At 37.3% G+C, this 19,413-nt stretch overlaps 1 protein-coding gene across 1 annotated transcript in view; it reads right to left on the bottom strand.

Annotated features, from left to right (window-relative positions):
• C1H9orf84 (chromosome 1 C9orf84 homolog) overlaps positions 1 to 19,413 on the bottom strand; it is an 89,171-nt gene that overhangs the window by 10,576 nt on the left and 59,182 nt on the right. The window contains exons 17-22 of the mRNA XM_021085151.1: positions 15,373 to 15,442; positions 14,404 to 14,582; positions 12,783 to 12,900; positions 11,679 to 11,790; positions 9,659 to 9,780; positions 4,148 to 4,241 (exon numbers count right to left, since the gene is read on the bottom strand). Coding sequence (XP_020940810.1) covers positions 4,148 to 4,241; positions 9,659 to 9,780; positions 11,679 to 11,790; positions 12,783 to 12,900; positions 14,404 to 14,582; positions 15,373 to 15,442 — 695 coding nt within the window. The remainder of the gene's footprint in view (positions 1 to 4,147; positions 4,242 to 9,658; positions 9,781 to 11,678; positions 11,791 to 12,782; positions 12,901 to 14,403; positions 14,583 to 15,372; positions 15,443 to 19,413) is intronic.

Here is a 19,413-nt window from a genome sequence, read left to right on the forward strand (position 1 = left end):
ATGATACTAATAACAGTATTTTCTTTTAGTTTAAGAAAATGTATTTAAATTTCCTAATACTCACTTTATGGCTAGGCTTTTCAGATGCTTAAAAAAAAAAAAAATCCAAGCTGATGGATTTTTTGGGCCTAAAAGGACAAAAGCCATATTACTAAATATATTGTAAAATCATATGACTTTAGGGAACCCCTTTTAATGTAATAATGTCGTCAAGTTAGAAGACTGGGAGGTCTGAGAATTGGTGCTATGTTGATAACAGAATAAGAGCAAATTGATCAAGAGTTCCCTTGGGAGTGCCCGTCATGGCGCAGTGGTTAACGAATCCGACTAGGAACCATGATGTTGTGGGTTCGGTCCCTGCCCTTGCTCAGTGGGTTAACGATCCGGCGTTGCCGTGAGCTGTGGTGTAGGTTGCAGACGCGGCTCGGATCCCGCGTTGCTGTGGCTCTGGCGTAGGCCAGGGGCTACAGCTCCAATTCAACCCCTAGCCTGGGAACCTCCATATGCCGCGGGAGCAGCCCAAAGAAATAGCAAAAAAAAAAAAACAAAAAAAAAGTGTTCCCTTGGGGTGCAGCAGTTTAAAGATCTGGTGTTGTCACTGCAGCAGCCCAGGTAGCTGCTGTGGTCCAGGTTGGGTCCCTGGCCTGGCAACTTCCACGCACCATGGGTGAGGCCAACCCCCTCCCCCAACAACACAAAACAAAACAAACCCAACAAACAAACAAACAAGAGCAAATTGATCATACTTGTTTCTCAAATTCCATGGAAAAACAGACCTAATTGTAAGATTATCATGTAAACCTGAAAGGTTTTAGAGGACTTTGATCCAGGTGGGAGCCGACTTTTGGAATGGATTGTGTCTGGGCAGTACCTCTGGTTTCATCCTAAATACCTTCCTTGGAACGTGTCCTCTGTGGGCCATGTCACTGCACCTGAATACAGTCATCTGCTGATATCAGATGCCCCACGCAGAGGAATAAAATGATTCTCTAAAGCATATTTCACATATGATGGCTTACTACAAGCTGAGAAGAAAAGAGGCTGATTAAGTGGAGAAACCTCATTTGAATGAATGAATGAGACAAATTTACAATTTTTTTTAAAATTTATTTTTGTTGTGGTTGTTGTTGCTATTTCTTGGGCCGCTCCTGCAGCATATGGAGGTTCCCAGGCTAGGGGTCCAATCGGAGCTGTAGCCACCGGCCTACGCCAGAGCCACAGCAACTCGGGATCCGAGCCGAGTCTGCGACCTACACCACAGCTCACAGCAACGCCGGATCGTTAACCCACTGAGCAAGGGCAGGGACCGAACCTGCAACCTCATGGTTCCTAGTCGGATTCGTTAACCACTGCGCCACGACGGGAACTCCAAATTTACAATTTTTTAGATAACTTCTAAGAATTTTATTTCAATGTGTAATATGCATCACAGGAGCAGAATTGGCTGGATTTTATTTCAAATAGATCATTTGTTGATTTTCTTTACAGGTTCTGCTCTCACTGAATTCTGTTTACTAAGAGGTTTGTTGAATATTTTTATTCTGTACAAAACTCTGTGCCAGATGCTATAGTTTTACAAAAACAAAGAGCCTAGTTCTCATTGTCCAGGGTGGAAGATATATGAATAAACACCTCATATATAAGAAAGGTATAAAAACTGGAGAATGGGAGGAGACATTTATCTTGAGAGAATATAATTGGGGCACATTTTTTAAAGGAGGTAGTGTTAGAGCTGGGTAGAAAAAGTCAGAACTCTGAAGGCTGGCAGTAAAGGGATGGGAGTAGTATTTCTGGGTGTAAACAAGCCAGAATCACATGACTGAAAGGTGAGAGTGTGGAGCCATATTCAGGAAATGGTGAGTAGTAAGATGTTAAAGGAAGGATTACGAGGGGCGAAATCGTGGAGTCTGAATCCAGCTGAATTTATTTTGGTGAACTAGGAAGCTATAGAAAGTCTTTTGAGCAAGAAAATTCAACTCAACAACAAATATTTAAGAGCTTACTATGTAGGCTCTGGGCTAGGTGCTAGGAAGACAAAAATGACTAAACAAGTTCTTTTTTCCTTCAGAAGCTTACAGTCTGGGGAGTGAAATATTCACAGCTATATTTCAGAAGTGTAATTGGTGTCAAATATGTGATGCAAGGGAGTGGGAAAAGAGTACAAATAGGAGATTAGTTAGGAAGCTACCTTAATACTCCAAGTAAGAGGTGAAAGGATTTAATTTAGGGAAATTCCAGCGGGAGCAGAAAGGAGGGGTATGTTTTAGAGACACTACAGAGTTAAAAGGAGGAGTTAGCTACTGATTAAGTTAGAATAGTAATGCCATAACCAAGTGTGAAAAATTAGCAGACTTCAATTAAAATAGAATCAGGAGACCAGAAGGGGGAGCTCTCATGCCCTATCATGATAGCCAGAGTCCAACCAGAAGAAAGACTTCCTCTTCTTTTCCTGTTAATGAGAGACTGTCACAACTCAGACAATGAAAAGCCACTATATTTTGAACTCTCAATTCCTGTAACAGACTCTTTTTGTTTACGAAAGCCCTCCCAACTTCCTTCTCTCCTCTTTTTTTATTTAAAAAAAATTTTTTTTAGGGCCGCACCCACACGGCATATGGAAGTTCCCAGGTTAGGGGTCAAATTAGAGCTAAGGCTGCCAGCCACAGCCACAGCAATGAGGGGACCGAGCTGCATCTGCAACCTACACAGCTCATGGCAATGCCATATCCGTAACCCACTGAGCGAGGCCAGGGATTGAATCAGCATCCTCATGGATCCTAGTCAGCTTCCCTAACCGCTGAGCCACGAAAGGAACGCCTCCTTTTCCCCCTCTTTCAAAGAGTTCACTTGTTGTGCAAGCACTTGCATGTGGCTCCTTATGGCTCCAGAACTGCAATTTTTTTTTTTGTTGATTCCAGTACCTACCCATTTTTTGCTGCAGAAATAACTGGCTATTTGTTATAGGTCAACATAAGTTTGGGGGAAGATGAGAATTTGTGTTTTGAGGTACTTGTGAGATATTCATGTGGAGATTTCTAGTAGAACTCTAGAATACAAGTGCAGAACTTAAGAAACGTTAGGAAAATTTTAAGGATTTCTTCAGAAATGAAAGCTAAATTTGCAGGAATGTCTGAGTTTATTAAGGAAAGATTATAAAGTGATAACAGCAGAGGACTGAGCCCTGTATTTGGGTGAGATGTCTAAACTTCAGAGTAGGACAGTGAAAAAAAGCCAAGAAAGAAGACTGATTAGAGATCACCAAGATATTGCTCTATTCATAGTCCTAAGATTTCCACTTAACAGCAGATAAAAACAGTATTTCTTGGCGTTCCCATCATGGCTCAGTGGTAACGAACCCAGCTAGCATCCATGAGGATGCGGGTTTGATCCCTGGCCCCAGTTAATGGGATAAGGATCAGCATTGCCATGAGCTATGGTGTAGGTCACAGATGTGGCTTTCATCCTCTGCTGCTGTGGTGTCGGCTAGCAGCTGTAGTTGCATTTCAATCCCTAGCCTGGGAACCTCCACATGCAGAAGATGCAGCCCTAAGAAAGAAAACAAACAAACAAACAAACCCAGTATATCTTTCATAAGTGAACATTTCTGATCAAGGGATATTTATTTTTATTCATATCCTACCATATTTCAAAAAATTCTAAGTATTAATAAAGAGATAAAATACGAATTTAAATTCATTAAAGGCTTTTAGAACAGAAGTTTAAGTGGAAAGAATATCTGTTAATTTGAAAACTGTTCTTTTTTTTTTTTTTATCTTTTTGCCATTTCTTGGGCCGCTCCCATGGTATATGGAAGTTCCCAGGCTAGGGGTCCAATCGGAGCTGTAGCTGCCAGCCTACGCCAGAGCCACAGCAACGCAGGAACTGAGCCGCGTCTGCAACCTATACCACAGCTCACGGCAACGCTGGATCGTTAACTCACTGAGCAAGGGCAGGAATCGAACCCTCAACCTCATGGTTCCTAGTCGGATTCGCTAACCACTGTGCCACAACGGAAAACTGTTCTTTATGTGGCTTTTAAATGTTTTTTAGTTTACCCATTTAATGTTTCTTCTACTGGGTACTTGAGTTTCAGTATAATTTTGGTTTATGAAAAATACTTATAAACAAAGATATAGGAAAAGAATACCTTTACATCCAGTTCTTCTGACTTTAGCCCAAATGAAACCAAAGCTGCATAAATCAGTGCGAGGTGATGAAGTGTCTTTTCTGTAAGATGGTACCTAAAAAAAATTATATTACTATGTCTTACTCACTTGGTGTCAAATTCATTTTATTTTCCACAGTTCATAATGTTATTAGAATAACCTGGCTAAAACAGTGCTTGGTGGCAGGCTTATGGTTTTTTTTTGTTGTTGTTTGTTTGTTTATTCAGCACTGTTTTGTAAAAAGGGATCCACCCCCATTCTTCAGTACTGTTAAATGCAGGGGATGCTGAGAGAGTATGTGTGTGCGTGGGAAGCTTTACCTCCTCCCCTTGCTGGCTCCAGGGATGGCCATGTGACTGAAGCATAGCCAATTAGAATATTCTATTCTTCTGGCCAAAGGATCAGGTTCAGATGTGAATACATGGCCAGAGCTAGGATAGCTAGAATCCTCCTGGGTCTTTTCCCTGAAGAGTTAGGAGAAACACTCTTAAATGATCATTATGTGAGTTGATAGAGGTGTTAACTAACATTACAATGGTAATTACACTGCAATATATAAATGTACCAAATCAACACCTTGTACTCCTTACACTCACATAATCTTATACATCAGTTATATCTCTGTAATTAAAAAAAATCCCTTCCTCTCTTCTATAGTTATTAAGTCGGTCAGATGTGACTCTTGAGCTGTGGGTAGGTATTTCTACTACCTTTATCCACTTTAAGTACTCTAAGCAACAAAAAAGAAGTTTATTAGCTCATAGTACTAAATACAGAATAAGATGTTGATCAAGGGCTATTTATTCTAGGGACTTAAACGATGTCATTGAGACAATGGTTCTCTTAATTTCTTGTCTCTTCTTTCCTCTGTTGGTTTCTTTCTCAGGCAAGTTCTTTTCATGAGTGGCTGATAAGAGCAGTCCACTGTGCCTAAACTGTTTGTATCATGTGGTTTCTGCTGAACACTTGGTTTCCCTGGAGTCTAGAGTTTTGATTTGTGACCACAAGTTGAAGGCACTGAGTGTCTGGTGAGTTTTCCTGGTAGACAACATCTTATAAGTGTTGTCACAATGCTGGGGAAATGAAGCACATTCTGTGTGATTCTATAAGGAGAGGACTCTTGGAAGCTTCTTCCTGGCCTGCCATGACTTTGCACCATGAGATTTTTCCCTTTGATGAATTTGCTTTGTAACTGCTCATTGTAATAAATCACAGCCATGAATCCAAGGATGTGCTTAGTGTGGTGAATACTCCTAACAAATCATCAAAGCAGGGGATGGTCTCGGGCACTCCTGACACATTTTCTCAAATAGGAACTAATGGCATAAACTACTGAGGTAACGTGAACAATTTACTTTGTATTTTCAATTTTCCTTATTTGGTCAGTTGATTAAGATAATTTTTAAATATTCCAGTGATCTAAAAATATAAAAGCTGAGACATCTAAAAGCCTGAAAAGAATTACATTTTATAGTAATGAGTAAATGGTAATTCTTCACATTCTGAACACAAAACTATCTCAGAGTATTACATAATTAATTATTTCCATGAAAACCTGGGTAAAAATAAGTGTAAATCCCTTCTAATTCTCCTTGTACTTCAGTTGAATTTCCAGGTGGATACCGATATAAAAACAACTCTTAAAAATTCTGAATCAGGGAGTTCCCGTCGTGGCGCAGTGGTTAATGAATCCAACCAGGAACCATGAGGTTGTGGGTTCGGTCCCCGCCCTTGCTCAGTGGGTTAACGATCCGGCGTTGCCATGAGCTGTGGTGTAGGTCGCAGACTCGGCTCGGATCCTGCGATCCTGCGTTGCTGTGGCTCTGGCACAGGCCGGCGGCTACAGCTCCGATTAGACCCCTAGCCTGGGAACCTCCATATGCCGCAGGAGCGGCCCAAGAAATAGCAAAAAGACAAAAAAAAAAAAAAAAAAATTCTGAATCAGGAGTTCCTGTTGTGGCTCAGCTGGTTAAGAACCCAACATAGTGTCTGTGAGGGTGTGGGTTCAATCCCTGGCCTTACTCAGTGGATTAAGGATCCAGCATTGCCACAAGCTGTGGTATAGGTTGTAGCTGAGGCTCGGATCTGCTGTTGCTGGGGCTGTGGCACAGGCCTCAGGTGCAGTTCTGATTTGACCACTAGCCCTGGAACTTCCATACGACACAGCTGTAACTGTAAAAGGAAAAGCAAAAATCAAAAAATTTCAAATTAATTATTTTTTATGCAGAATACTTCCATGTTTTTGATAAAGCTTAAAATTCTTTACAGCTTTGATTAATATTCAAAATGATTATTTTAGACTTGAATAATTATTATTTTTATTTTTCAGTTCTGGTAGAAAGGAAAAACTTGGTTGAGTGACTGCTAGAGGTTATCGATAATAGAAGAAGGAATAAGAATTAAGTTGCTTGCATTCTTATATTCTAACTGACAGATATCCCCACATGATAGTAATAACTGTACACAAAGACCTTGGTACAGTAAGATAAAGAAAAATGGAATCAAACAAAAAAGTCAACAAAGAAAAAAAATCACACAAATAATGTAATGTTAAATAAGACATCTCTACCATATCTAATAATTAAATTAAAGAATAGTTTTGAAACTTCTACTATGAGTGATGTGGTATGTGTTATGGAGTATTTTAGAGATTTAAAAAAAAATAAAAAACATAAAAAAATAAAAAAAGAATAAGACCAGTTTGTAGTTTAGTTGGAAAGATTCATTCATTCAATCAAGGAGTATTTACCAAGCATCCACCTTATGAAAGCAATGTGGTCAGTGCGGGTAGGCAACTAATCCAAAATGATAGTATAAAACAAAATATGATAAATATCAAAGATGAAAAAACAAGGAGCTAAGAAGTTCAAAGGATAGAAATGTTACAACTAAGTATCTGTTTGCATGCACGAGTGGGGGTTATTGGGGAAGGGTCACATAGAGAAAAAGTAGATAGGTCCTGAAAAGTGGGCACAGTTTTATCAGATGAAATAGTTGGAGGAGGCAGAGAACATCATAGGAAGAGAGAAGTGTATGAGCAAAATTACAAGTAGAAAAACAAGGAGCATGTTTGCAAGCCAATGAATAGTCCTTTTGGTTGAAATGGAAAGCAATGAAAATTGAGCCTGAAAATATCTGTTGGGATTATATTCTGAAGATTTTGAATATTAGGGTGAGTAGTCCGTATGTATTCAGTAAATAATGGTCAGTGAAGGTTCGTTACCAGAGTGAAATTCTAAGAGCCTTGTTTTAGGAATATCAACTGAAAGTATGACAGATTATGGAGAGTGATGTTGAGAGCCATCTAGAAAACTGCTGGTAGTTTGATATAATAGTCCGCATAAAATAATGGAATCGCACCTAAAATGCTGGTTAATATAAATGGAGTGAGGGGACAGATGAAAGAGAAAGTTCAGTGGCTGAATCTATAGGATTCGTTTTCCAGTCTTGGTGACTAAAAGAAAGGCGATGGCTATAAAAAGCTAAATGGCAGAAAAGAGGAGATACAGTTTTTGGAGGGAATGGGGAATATAATAAATTCATACTTTGTTGGGACCCTGTGGGATATCAGGTTGGAAATCCATAGAAAATTAGAGACACATGTCAGGAATTTCAAAGAGAGACTGCAGCTGCAAATAGAAACAATAATTACATGCAGAAAGATGATGACTGAAGCTATGGGAGTGGATAAGATTCCCAATGGACAGAATGGAAGAAAAAAAAAGAGAATTCAGATCTATTTGGAGACTGAGACAAGGAAGAAGAGATAAAGGGGAGTTCCCGTGTGGCGCAGTGGTTAACGAATCCGACTAGGAACCATGAGGTTGTGGATTCGGTCCCTGCCCTTGCTCAGTGGGTTAAGGATCCGGCGTTGCCGTGAGCTGTGGTCTAGGTCGCAGACGCGGCTCGGATCCCGCATTGCTGTGGCTCTGGCGTAGGCCGGCACAGCTCCGATTTGACCCCTAGCCTGGGAACCTCCATATGCCGTGGGAGCGGCCCAAAGAAATAGCAAAAAAGACAATAAATAAATAAATAAATAAATAAATAAATAAAATAAAATAAAAATAAAGATAGAGAAAGCATAGAGAGGTAGAAGATCAAAAACACTGAAGTAAAAAAAAAATTTTTAAAAAAGGGAGTTCCCGTCATGGCACAGTGGAAACAAATCTAACTAATATTCATGGGGATGTGGGTTCGATTCCTGGCCTCACTCAGTGGGTAGGGGATCCAGTGTTGCCATGAGCTGTGGTGTAGATAGCAGATGTGGCTTGGATCCTGTGCTGCTGTGGCCGTGGCATAGGCTGGCAACTGTAGCCTGGGAACCTCTATCTGCTGCAGGTGCAGCCCTAAAAAGCAAAACACAAAAACAAAAACAAAAACAAAACAAAACAAACAAAAAACACTGAAGTGCCATGGGACTGAGGAGTTTCATGACAGGAAGCACTGACAACAGTCTTAAATACTTCAGAGTAGTGAAAGATAAAAATATTTTTGGAGATGATTATAAGAAAGTCACAAATGACGAATGACCTTTGAGAGACAGAGATCAGTATACAGGTAGAGAGAAAAGCCAGATTGCAAAGAATAAAGGGAGAAAGTGGAAGCAATAGGTTCATACAATTTTAAATTAGGGAAAAGAGCGACATAATAGTGATAAACTGAGCCAGTGTCTTGGCATGAATTTTTTGGGTAATTGTTCAGTTAAGCACATCACTGAAAGAAAGCATAGTAAGATGCTATTTAGTTGGTGTATCTAATAAGATTTTAGAGAGAAGTGATTTAAGAGTGACTTTTTTTTTTTGGCTGGGCCTGCAGGATGTAAAAGTTCCCAGGCCAGGGATCTAACTTGCCCTGCAGCAATGACAATGCCAGATCCTTAACCCGCTGAACCACCAGAGGACTCTAAGGATGCATCTTTTAACTGACCAGTCCAGAATTAAAACTAAAAAAATAAAAACTAAAAAAAAAAAAAACACTTAAAGCAGCGATTTTTTTTTTTTTTGTGGTATTTTGTCTTTTTAGGGCCGCACTCATGGCATATGGAGGGTCCCAGGCTAGGGGTTGAATCAGAGCTGAAGCTCCCGGCCTACACCACAGCCACAGCAGTGCCAGATTCAAGCCACATCTGCGACCTACATCACAGCTCACGGCAACGCCAGATCCTTAACCCACTGAGCAAGGCCAGGGATCGAACCCAAAACATTATGCTTCCTAGTTGGATTCATTTCCACTGCACCGCAACGGGAACTCCTAGAGCAGCTCTGAGTGCAGTAGAGGAGAAGAGGATGGTTTGCAGTGAATGTCGAGGGAAATATCATCTCCAAAATTCCAATTTGTTTTCCTGTGGGCGTGCCTCCACCTTGAGAATCCCTCACTCAAAGTAAATTAGATGAGCAAGAGGAAAATTTACATAACCACTTTTCTTCAAAGAAGAAAACAGAAGGGCTTAAAAGACAATATATGTGACTTTGGATGAAGAAGTATTTACTTACTCTGAGTTTAGTGGCTTTTTGGCATATAAAATCATCCAACAATAACTGTACTGGAATGATAATGCCATTAGTCTCATAATGATATTGTCTGATGCCTTCTCACAGTTTAATTCTTCTAGGTCCTACCAGAAAATAAAAAGAGTCACCAGGTTGACCAGTTGTTATGAAATTATTGCTACCATAGTTTAAGAATCTATGATATACAAATTATAACAGGAGCAGAAAGTCACTCTGGAAGTAGTAGGGGAAAAGCTTTAGTAAAGAGTTTTCATGAGTCTCCCAAAGTCCTAGACATGAAGAAAGCAGTCTACAGAGTGCTCCTAGTCAGAAAAAGTCCTTTGCAGACAGGCTTCTGGCTACTTTTAGGGATAAAAACCTGTGGATGGTCTGCACTGACTGTTTATTTAAGGAAAATGAAAAAGCAGCAGTCAGTGGCCTTCCAGGAATCCCTCTCTAATGATCTAGAATCCTTTTTCTCCTCTACAAAGTTAATTTTTGAAAGAGAGAATAATTCAAGAAGTATTTTATTCTAACAGTAAACTACCTAAGCATGGATTAAAACAGTTTCCCCAAAAAGAACCCTCTCCTCAAGTAGTTGTTTCTTAAGAACCTTACACATGCAAAACACAATATCCCTTAAGAACCTTTCAAATGGGAGCTTTTTGTTTCTGACATATGTCTTATATTTTTAACATTTTTGCTTATAAAATTAGACTTCTACCTTACCATAATATGTGCCATTAATTTATACTCCGTACCATGAAACCTGGTTTCTGCTCCACACTCCCACAATATGAATTTCTTTGTAATGTGAACTCCAATCAAGCAAACATATCAGGGAGATTCACACATTTTAAATTCTAAAAAAACCCATATACTTATGGCTGCACCCGAAGCATATGGGAGTTCCCAGGCCAGGGACTGAATGTGAAGTTGCAGCTGCAAACTACGCCACAGCTGCAGCAACACCAGATCCTTTAACTCCATTGCGCCCAGCTAGGAATCAAACCTGCACCTCTGAAGCTACCCGAGCCACTGTAGGTGGATTCTCAACCCAATGTGCCACAATGGGAAGTCCAATATGTGGATTCTTTTTTTTTTACTTATTTCGCAGTTCTTTTCTAAGAACTTTTCTTTTTTTTTTTTTTTTTTGTCTTGTTGTCTTTTTGTCTTTTGTTGTTGTTGTTGCTATTTCTTGGGCCGCTCCCGCGGCATATGGAGGTTCCCAGGCTAGGGGTTGAATCGGAGCGGTAGCCACAGGCCTACACCAGAGCCACAGCAACGCGGGATCCGAGCCGCGTCTGCAACCTACACCACAGCTCACGGCAACGCCGGATCGTTAACCCACTGTGCAAGGGCAGGGACCGAACCCGCAACCTCATGGTTCCTAGTCGGATTCGTTAACCACTGGGCCATGATGGGAACTCCCCAATATGTGGATTCTTGAAGCGATTTTCTGTCTTTAAAAACTGACTTATCTACTAGCAATCCTGACTTACCTTAGAGGAAATTCCATATTACCAATTTTAGATTATGTTACCCTCTTTTAAAAAACACAGTGGCAGAGTTCCTTGATGGCTCAGCATGTTAAGGATACAGCATTGTAACTGCTGTGGCGTGGGTTTGATCCCTGGCCTGGGAACTTCATGTGCCACAGGTGTGACCCAAAAAACACTGAAACAAACAAAAAGAAACAAAGAAAAGATTTGACTTTTTAAATTTTCAATGCTATAATTATTCTATAAATGTATTTTACAACAGGTCAATACATAATATTAAAGATTCTATATTTGCTCTATCTTCTTAAAGTACGTTAAAAATTATAAGGCATTTAAGAGTCTTGGTAATAAGCTATTTTCTACAGTGATGCTTTTAGCACCTATGGCTCATATGCAAAGTTTTGGAAGAAATCATGAATAGATTATAGTTAAGCTCTCTATAGCAAAGCTTAACAATAAATCACATAGTTACATATATATTTTAATATATTGGATTTATAGCTTTTGCTGTATAGTTTTACCTGCAAAATTATAGTAGTGCGTTCATCAATTGTCACCACCACATAATGCTCTGTACCTCCAAAGAGTTTCAATGACTCGCTACAGCATCTCTCCACTAGTGTGATATTATAGCTGTAAAATATAATATTTGGGGGTTATATATGGCTAAGAAAAATTCTTTAAGAAAAACTGTATTGTACTTCTGCATATTAAATTATTTTGACTACTGTGCAAATTTCATACATTAATTTATTCTACTTTGTGAGTTTGAGGAATGAAATTATGAATTGTTCAGTTTATGACAAATTTGTTATGTGCTGGTTAAGTAATTTGTTAAATATTACTGTACATAATACTATTATAAATGTCTTGACCAATTTATTCTAGCTCCTTAATTAATTATTCATGAAATCAAAACATTGTATTATGAGACTAAAACATTCTACACTTATCAGGATTTTCTTTTCTTTCTCCTGAAAAGTGGCCTAGATTTTAACTATCTTTTATAAGCTCATAGTTTTCTGTGAATGCCCCACTGCCTTAAGATATAAAAACGAAAGCGTGGAAAATAGATCTGCATTTTAACTAAAGTCACAGCCTAATAATTATCCTTCCAACCTCCCTTTGACAACTTGTGTGTCATGATAAAGGGTTTTATATGATTTTACAATACTCAGTGTTGGTATGAAATTAGAACTAAAGGTCTAAATACTTGAAAATTCGTTTAGAACTTCATAATCTTATTTCCCAGACAGTACTGAGAGCACTCATTCTCAGTAATTTCAATGGCCCAAAGATATAACCATATAATTCACAGGAAAAAACCCTACATAAAATGTTTATATTTGCTGGTAACAAAAGAAATGCAATTAAGATATAAATGGAAACCACAATTAAATATTCTTCTCCACAAAATTGATATATAATCAGAAAAGAAAATATTCATTAATTATGATGGTGTACTACAGGGAGAGAAGTATAAATTGACATAAATTCTATGAAAAACTATTCCTATGTGATATAATTCCAGGCATGAATCAGAAAGAGTGCCAGATAAACATTATATTTAGCCAATTAGCATATATATATATATCTTTGTTAAAGTTATGAAATCAACAACTTACTTGGATTCTAGCAACTGAAGTATTTCTGGAGTATTAAGAAGTCCTTCAGATGCAAAAAACACATACGGAATCTGAATTTCCAAAGGAAAACGACCAAAACTATCCAGCAGGGTGCTTCCTAAATATGAAAAAAATTGTAAATATTTCTTTTTTCTCATCCCATAGTTTTTGTTTTTGTTTTTTTTAACTAAACACAAGAATAACAGATGTATGTCCAAGGAGTATATAAAAATAAAAATATACTCAATGGAGAAATATGAACTCAAAATAGTTTGAAGAATAAAATAAAAACCATATGTTATCCTACTGCCTAGAAATAAAAGAGTTAATAGAATTTATTTAAACTACTAAATACTTAAAAAAGAAATTTTCTGGTGGCCTAGTGGGTTAAGGATCTGGCCTTGCGGCTTGGGTTGCTGCTGTGGTGCAGGTTGGATTCCTGGCCCGGGAACTTCCACCTGCTGCAGGCACCACTAAAAAACAAAACAAAACAAAGCAAACAAACAAAAAAACTACTATAAACTAAAAACAGAGTTTAATGCATACTTCCACACCTTTTCCTATATATTTGTTTGTCTATATTCACACATGTACACGGCACTTGAAAAAATAGGATCATGCTCCACCTGAACGTTAATATCTGCTCACTCACTTAGATTGGATACTTGTTGTGTAAATATATACTGATTTACATCGAAATTTAAAATTATGCATAATAATCCATAGGGAATGCTACAGATCACTAGGAAAATATCATATACCTCAACAGATAAATAGACAAAGGACATAAACAGGCATTTTACAAAAGAATGGCTATACAAGATCAATTCACTTATGAAATGATATGGGTAATCAAAGATATGCAAGTTAACACAAGTATAAAATATCTGCCTCTCATCCTTTTAAATATTTAAAAGGTTAATAATACCTCTCATAGTAAAAATATGAGGGAAAAGATCCTTTTATCCTTTCTTGGGCCCATGTTTTAATTATTTAAACAATTTAACATTTAATTCTGTATAGCAGAGATTCCAAAGTAATAATTATGGTGACTCTTTTTAGAATTGAGTTGTAATGTTTCAGAATTCAAACTTCCTAAATTCTTTTGCGTAAAAATATGAGATCAAGATTAGATATAATTAAATTGTGTTAAGAGTTCCTGCGGCGGAGTGGGTTAAAAATCGACTGCAGTGACTTGACTGGCTGTGGAGATCTGGGTTCAACCCCAGCTGGATGCAGTGGGTTAAAGGATCTGGTGTTGCTGCATCTGCGCCGCAAGTTGTAGCTGTGGCTTGGATTCAGTCCCTGGACTGGGAACTTCTATATGCTGTAGACACAGCCATAAAAATTTTTTAAAAATTGAATTGTGCTGCTATAAGTCAAAGTTAGAAATTAAAGAGAAAAGGACATAAAATTTGTAACGGCTACTTCACAAATGAGGAGTAAGAGGTAAGAGATATTTAAAGGTCTTAATCAAGGTCACACAGAAGGTGGTGAGATTAGAGCTTGAACTCAAGTCTTCTGATGCTATAGCTTGTTCTCTTTCTGTAGATTAGAAACGGAAAACAGAAAATTTTTCAAGATAATGAAGCAAAAAAAGAATATTAGTTTATATCCTTACTCTTTAAAACTGTGTCTGGAAGAATCACTTTAAAGGCCATGTAAGGAATATTCAATTTTTTGCAATGTTCAGTCCAACAGGAGTTTTCTACAAAATTGTATTCCACCACAAGTGAGAAATTACTCCAGGGGAAATCTGCTCCAATATATTGATTGTGTACAACTACACAGAAACTTGTGCTGATAACAAAAGAGAGCCAAGAAAATAGAATTAGACTTGTGTCACTATACACTTGGAATGCTAAAAGATGACTGTTTTGGCTATTTTATTCTTTAATCTATGCCTATTTATCTTCGAAAGACACTGGTGTATTTTCGGTTGTTCTCCCATTGTGCTAATTTCTTTTTACCTTTCTTTTTGATGATTATACTTAAAACAACAACAACAAACAAACAGAATATAGGGAGTTCTCATTGTGGCTCAGTGGTAACAAATCCAACTAGCACCCATGAGGATGCAGGTTCGATCCCTAGTCTTGCTCAGTGAGTTAAGAATCCAGCGTTGCTGTGAGCTGTGGTGTAGGTCACAGATGCAGCCTGGATCTGGCGTTGCTGTGGCTGAGGTGTAGGCTGGCAGCTGTACTTCTGATTCGACCCCTAGCCTGGGAACTTCCATATGCGACCCTAAAAAGCAAAAAAAAGAAAGAAAGAAAAATATTGAGCAAACACACTGGTAAAAACAAGGGTAAGTCTAAATAGGTACTTCTTATACTGACACTAACAATAATAATGATAATTTGAAGATATTAAAACAGGACTGAATTAAAATTCTGGACAATATTATATAATACACAAGACAATAAACCAAGCTGAAGTGTTCCATGTAAAGTGTTTTTCGGGAAGAGGGTAGAGACACTGACTAATTTCAGATTTTATTAAATTTTTTTTTAAGTTAAGTACTAGGAGAAATTGTGCTTTTCTTGTGGCACTTTTATGTCTGCTCCCCAGAGATGAACAAATACATTTTTACCCATTGAAGACACCTTCGGATTCTAGAAAACCTTTTCTTTCATTTGAATGTAGGACTGTCACTGTCAAACCTGTTGGAAAAAAGAGTAATACAAAAATTTTTTTTTCAGTATTTTGTTCACATATATTTTTAGGTGTGTCATATATTTCACTACATAGAAATGATTTAAAGGTCTGTGAACAAGGAAATTGCTTAAAATACAATCTGCTGGATTATTTATCTAAGTCTAGGGAATCAGAAAGTTTGAGCTGTGGGCACTATTTCCAGTGTGTATTTAAGTCATGTGTATATAAACATAAAATTATGAATTTATTATATAAAATAATAAAATAGATAAAAAATTTAGTTTAAAATAACTAAATTAAACATTTGCCAATTCTGTTCGGGTCATTTTATTTTGCTAAAATTTATGATAGATCTTACCTTCTTTTTTTCTAGACAAAAATTTAATTATGTAACTAAATAGCAAGAGACTATATTTCAGTGTGGTAGGATTTTTTTTTTCCTTTCTACTGGCTACACAAGAAAAAGATTTATTGGATAGCACCTTTTCTATAGAATCACTCCTCCTTCTCAATTATAATTTGAATTACTTATATACCTAATTTTTAACAAAATATAATACATTACAAAAAAATTCTTTACCCCCTATACAGTTTATTTTTGGTAGACATAATTAATTTAAGAAGAGCTTATTGTAGTTAAAATAAATTCTATATTCTATTAGTGTACTTTTGTTAACTGTAAAGTTTTAACTGTGATGTAATAATGATAGAGTAATTTCATGTTTACCTGACTTGATATGACAACAGTTTTGGTGGCAATAAGAAGGGAGTGAGTACTATTTTTCTTTTACAATTCATAAAATCTTATTATTTAAAATCTAATCTCCTTAAGTAATTTGTACTAGTTATGATCCCAAAGCAGATTATTTGCTGAGCACATTACTAGAATCTTTACGGAGATGGAAACACATCTTTATTTTCTAGCACTAGACAGAAAATAATACCTGAGTCCTAGAAACAGAGGATAGGTTTTTTAAAAAGCTTTGATTTCAATTTTATTTGTATTTACTTGTTTATTTACAAGTATCTATTGGTTCTGCTGATATTGTGATTTTACTAATTTACCAACATATTTATTCCATGTGGCAGGCACCAACTCAGGTTATGAGAATTTTTTTTAAAAAAGAGAAAAAAGGGAATAATACATGGTTCGTGAATACATACATTTTAAAATTTAAAACTGAGTTCCAGCTGCTGAAATTCTAAATAGGTAGAATAAAAATCAATATTTTGAAATATGATTTAAGGCCATTTCTCTTCTTAGAGTATATTACCCAGAAATTTCTAGTCTAAGAATTTCTGTTAGAACTCCAGATTCCTTTCTCTCCCAAATAAGGGCCAACTTAGAAAAACAAATTATCCACATAATTCAAACAAGGAATAGAAATCAAAGAGAATTAATTTGGATATTTCTTAAGTTATAAGGAGTAAAAACAGTTTAAAAAAAGAGAGTAAAAACATTTTTCAGTTTATAGAGTCGGTATTTTTGTGTCAGTAGACCTTGTTGAAATAAAACAGCAAGAGTAGTAATAATATGATCCCAATATCAAAAGAAATCGGGAAGCTCATCATGAAGCCTAGATAAGAACTGACAGACATATAGTAATAATTTGTCAATATATCTTAAGTGACATCATGGGGAAAGGTGTCTCCTTAAGTAGGTTTAAGTATGTATTTTTTTTCTGTGCGTCAGTAATATTTGTTCAGTTTATTCACAAAAATATTCCTTTGGTTATCCAAATCCTTTTGTTTTATAATGCTAACACCTTCTTCACTTTAAAAAATATTTCCAGTTACCCTAATTGTCCAGACAATTGGGGCAGTTTCAGCTCCACAACTGTTAGTATTGTTCTAGTTTTTTGGTCCTAGTAAGGACCTTGTGAATATAGTGAATATGAACTCATAGTCCCAGGACTGGAAAACTGAATGAAATAATAAGATTCAAGCTTGAAAATTTGGACTCTAATACATGATAACATAACATCATCAAGAAATGACATTGGGAGTTCCTGCCATGGTGCAGCGGAAATGAATCTGACTAGGAACCATGAGATTGCAGGTTCGATCCCTGGCCTCGCTCAGTGGGTTAAGGATCCATTGTTGCCATGAGCTGTGGTGTAGGTTGCAGATGTGGCTCGGATCTGATGTTGCCATGGCTGTCGCATAGGCTGGCGGCCACAGCTCCAATTGGACCCCTAGCCTGGGAACCTCCATATGCCATGGCTGCAGCCCTAAAAAGACAAAAAAAAAAAAAAATGATATTGTATAAGACTCTGCTTAAAAGAGCTTTCCATTCACATATTACTATAATTTAATAGTTTACTAACCACACTGAGAAGCGCAATATGCAAATATTGTGACAGTTTTCAGTTCCATCTTTTTCACTAATCTCAGTCTATATAAGGTATATAGAGAGGTATTCATTAGCTCATTTGCTTATTCAATAAATTTTTATTAAGTGCCTTCCATGTTTCAGGCTTTTCTTTTCTTTTCAGTTTTTTGGGCCGCAGTGTGCAGCAGCTTGATGTGAGATCTCAGTTCTCAGACCAGGGATGGAATCTGGGCCACAGTGGTGAAAGCACTGAATCCTAACCACTAGACCATCAGGGAACTCCCTTCTAGGCATTTTTGTGGGTACTGAAAATACACTTCAGGGCATGGTCATTCATTATCCTCCAGAAGCTGAAATTTTAGTAAGGAAAACAGACAAGACAATCAGTTATTATAGCCAGGATAGTAAGTAGTGCCGCAGAAGGATGCACATAAAACCCTGAGAGCACAGAGGAAAGGCATTTACATCAAGGTTTCCTAAACAAAAGTTTTAACTAATTTTTAAAGGATGTGTAAGAATTAGCATCCTAAAGAAGAGAGAAAAGCGTTATGATAGCCAGGAACAGGAGACAGGAAACACCATGATAAATAGTTTGTAGGGTTAGAGCAAAGAAATATTTTGGGAGATGGATGGCAAAAGATGCAGTTTATCGAAGGAAGATAAATAGTAAACAAAGAATGACACAGAGTGAAGGTGGTATTTTATTTTTAAGACTGAAAGGCTTGAAGATTAAGGGAGAGTCATTAGAGAGGAAGCCTGGCTAGAAAAGAACTGATGGAACGAAGTGTTTGAAATTTAGGAAGAGATGGGATCCACAGCTAAAAGCGAAAGACTGGCTTTTGAAGGGAGGAGGCTGACCTCTTCCATGGAGAAAGGAGGGAAGATAAAAGAATAGGAGAAATGAAGAGCAGTTTGGAGATGGTAGGGAAGAGCCAACCGAGGAGGATTCTTAATTAAAGGACATTAGACGGCATTATTCCCTTCTAAAAATGAGGAGATGAGAGGCATGTTAGGGGGTTTGTGGTACAGCCATTAGCATGATAGGAATGAGAACTAAGAACATATAGAAAGATTGTTCAGAGATATTAAAAGCACATATAAGTTCGGAGAAAATGATTTTGTACTGGTACTAAATCTATATGATTTTGTCCAATAATTCTCAGCAGCTCAGGTGTAAAGACAGAGAGATTAAATATCTTGATTGATTCAGAGTTGGAGATTAAGTGGAAGGTACATTAGAAGGACAAGACGGATTAAAGTGATGGTCACATCACCAAATATGGAAGGAGAAAAAATGAAACAAAAAGGAGTTGACAGTTTATAGATCTCTAGAATGCTGAAGATCATGAAAGAGCTAGAGGTGGCAAAATAATGTATCAGAGTTTAAAGTTCAGACGTAGGACATTTCTGCATTATCCCAAGGTCGACAGCAAAGCCAAGGAGTTAATATTATATCTGTTGTGAAGACCAATGAAACTATATAAGGTCGGAGGGTTGAATGAATGAATCATTCCCCTTAACGACACCTATGATAATGGCAAGACTAGGAGTAAAGAGAATACCATGAGCCAGGTACAAAACTGATGATGGTGGAGTAGTAGAGAGTGACATGGCAATATGTCATAGCCTCAAAGGATGGAGGAA

The sequence above is a fragment of the Sus scrofa genome, chromosome 1 (assembly GCF_000003025.6).
Source record: "Sus scrofa isolate TJ Tabasco breed Duroc chromosome 1, Sscrofa11.1, whole genome shotgun sequence".
Classification (NCBI taxonomy): Eukaryota; Metazoa; Chordata; class Mammalia; order Artiodactyla; family Suidae; genus Sus; species Sus scrofa.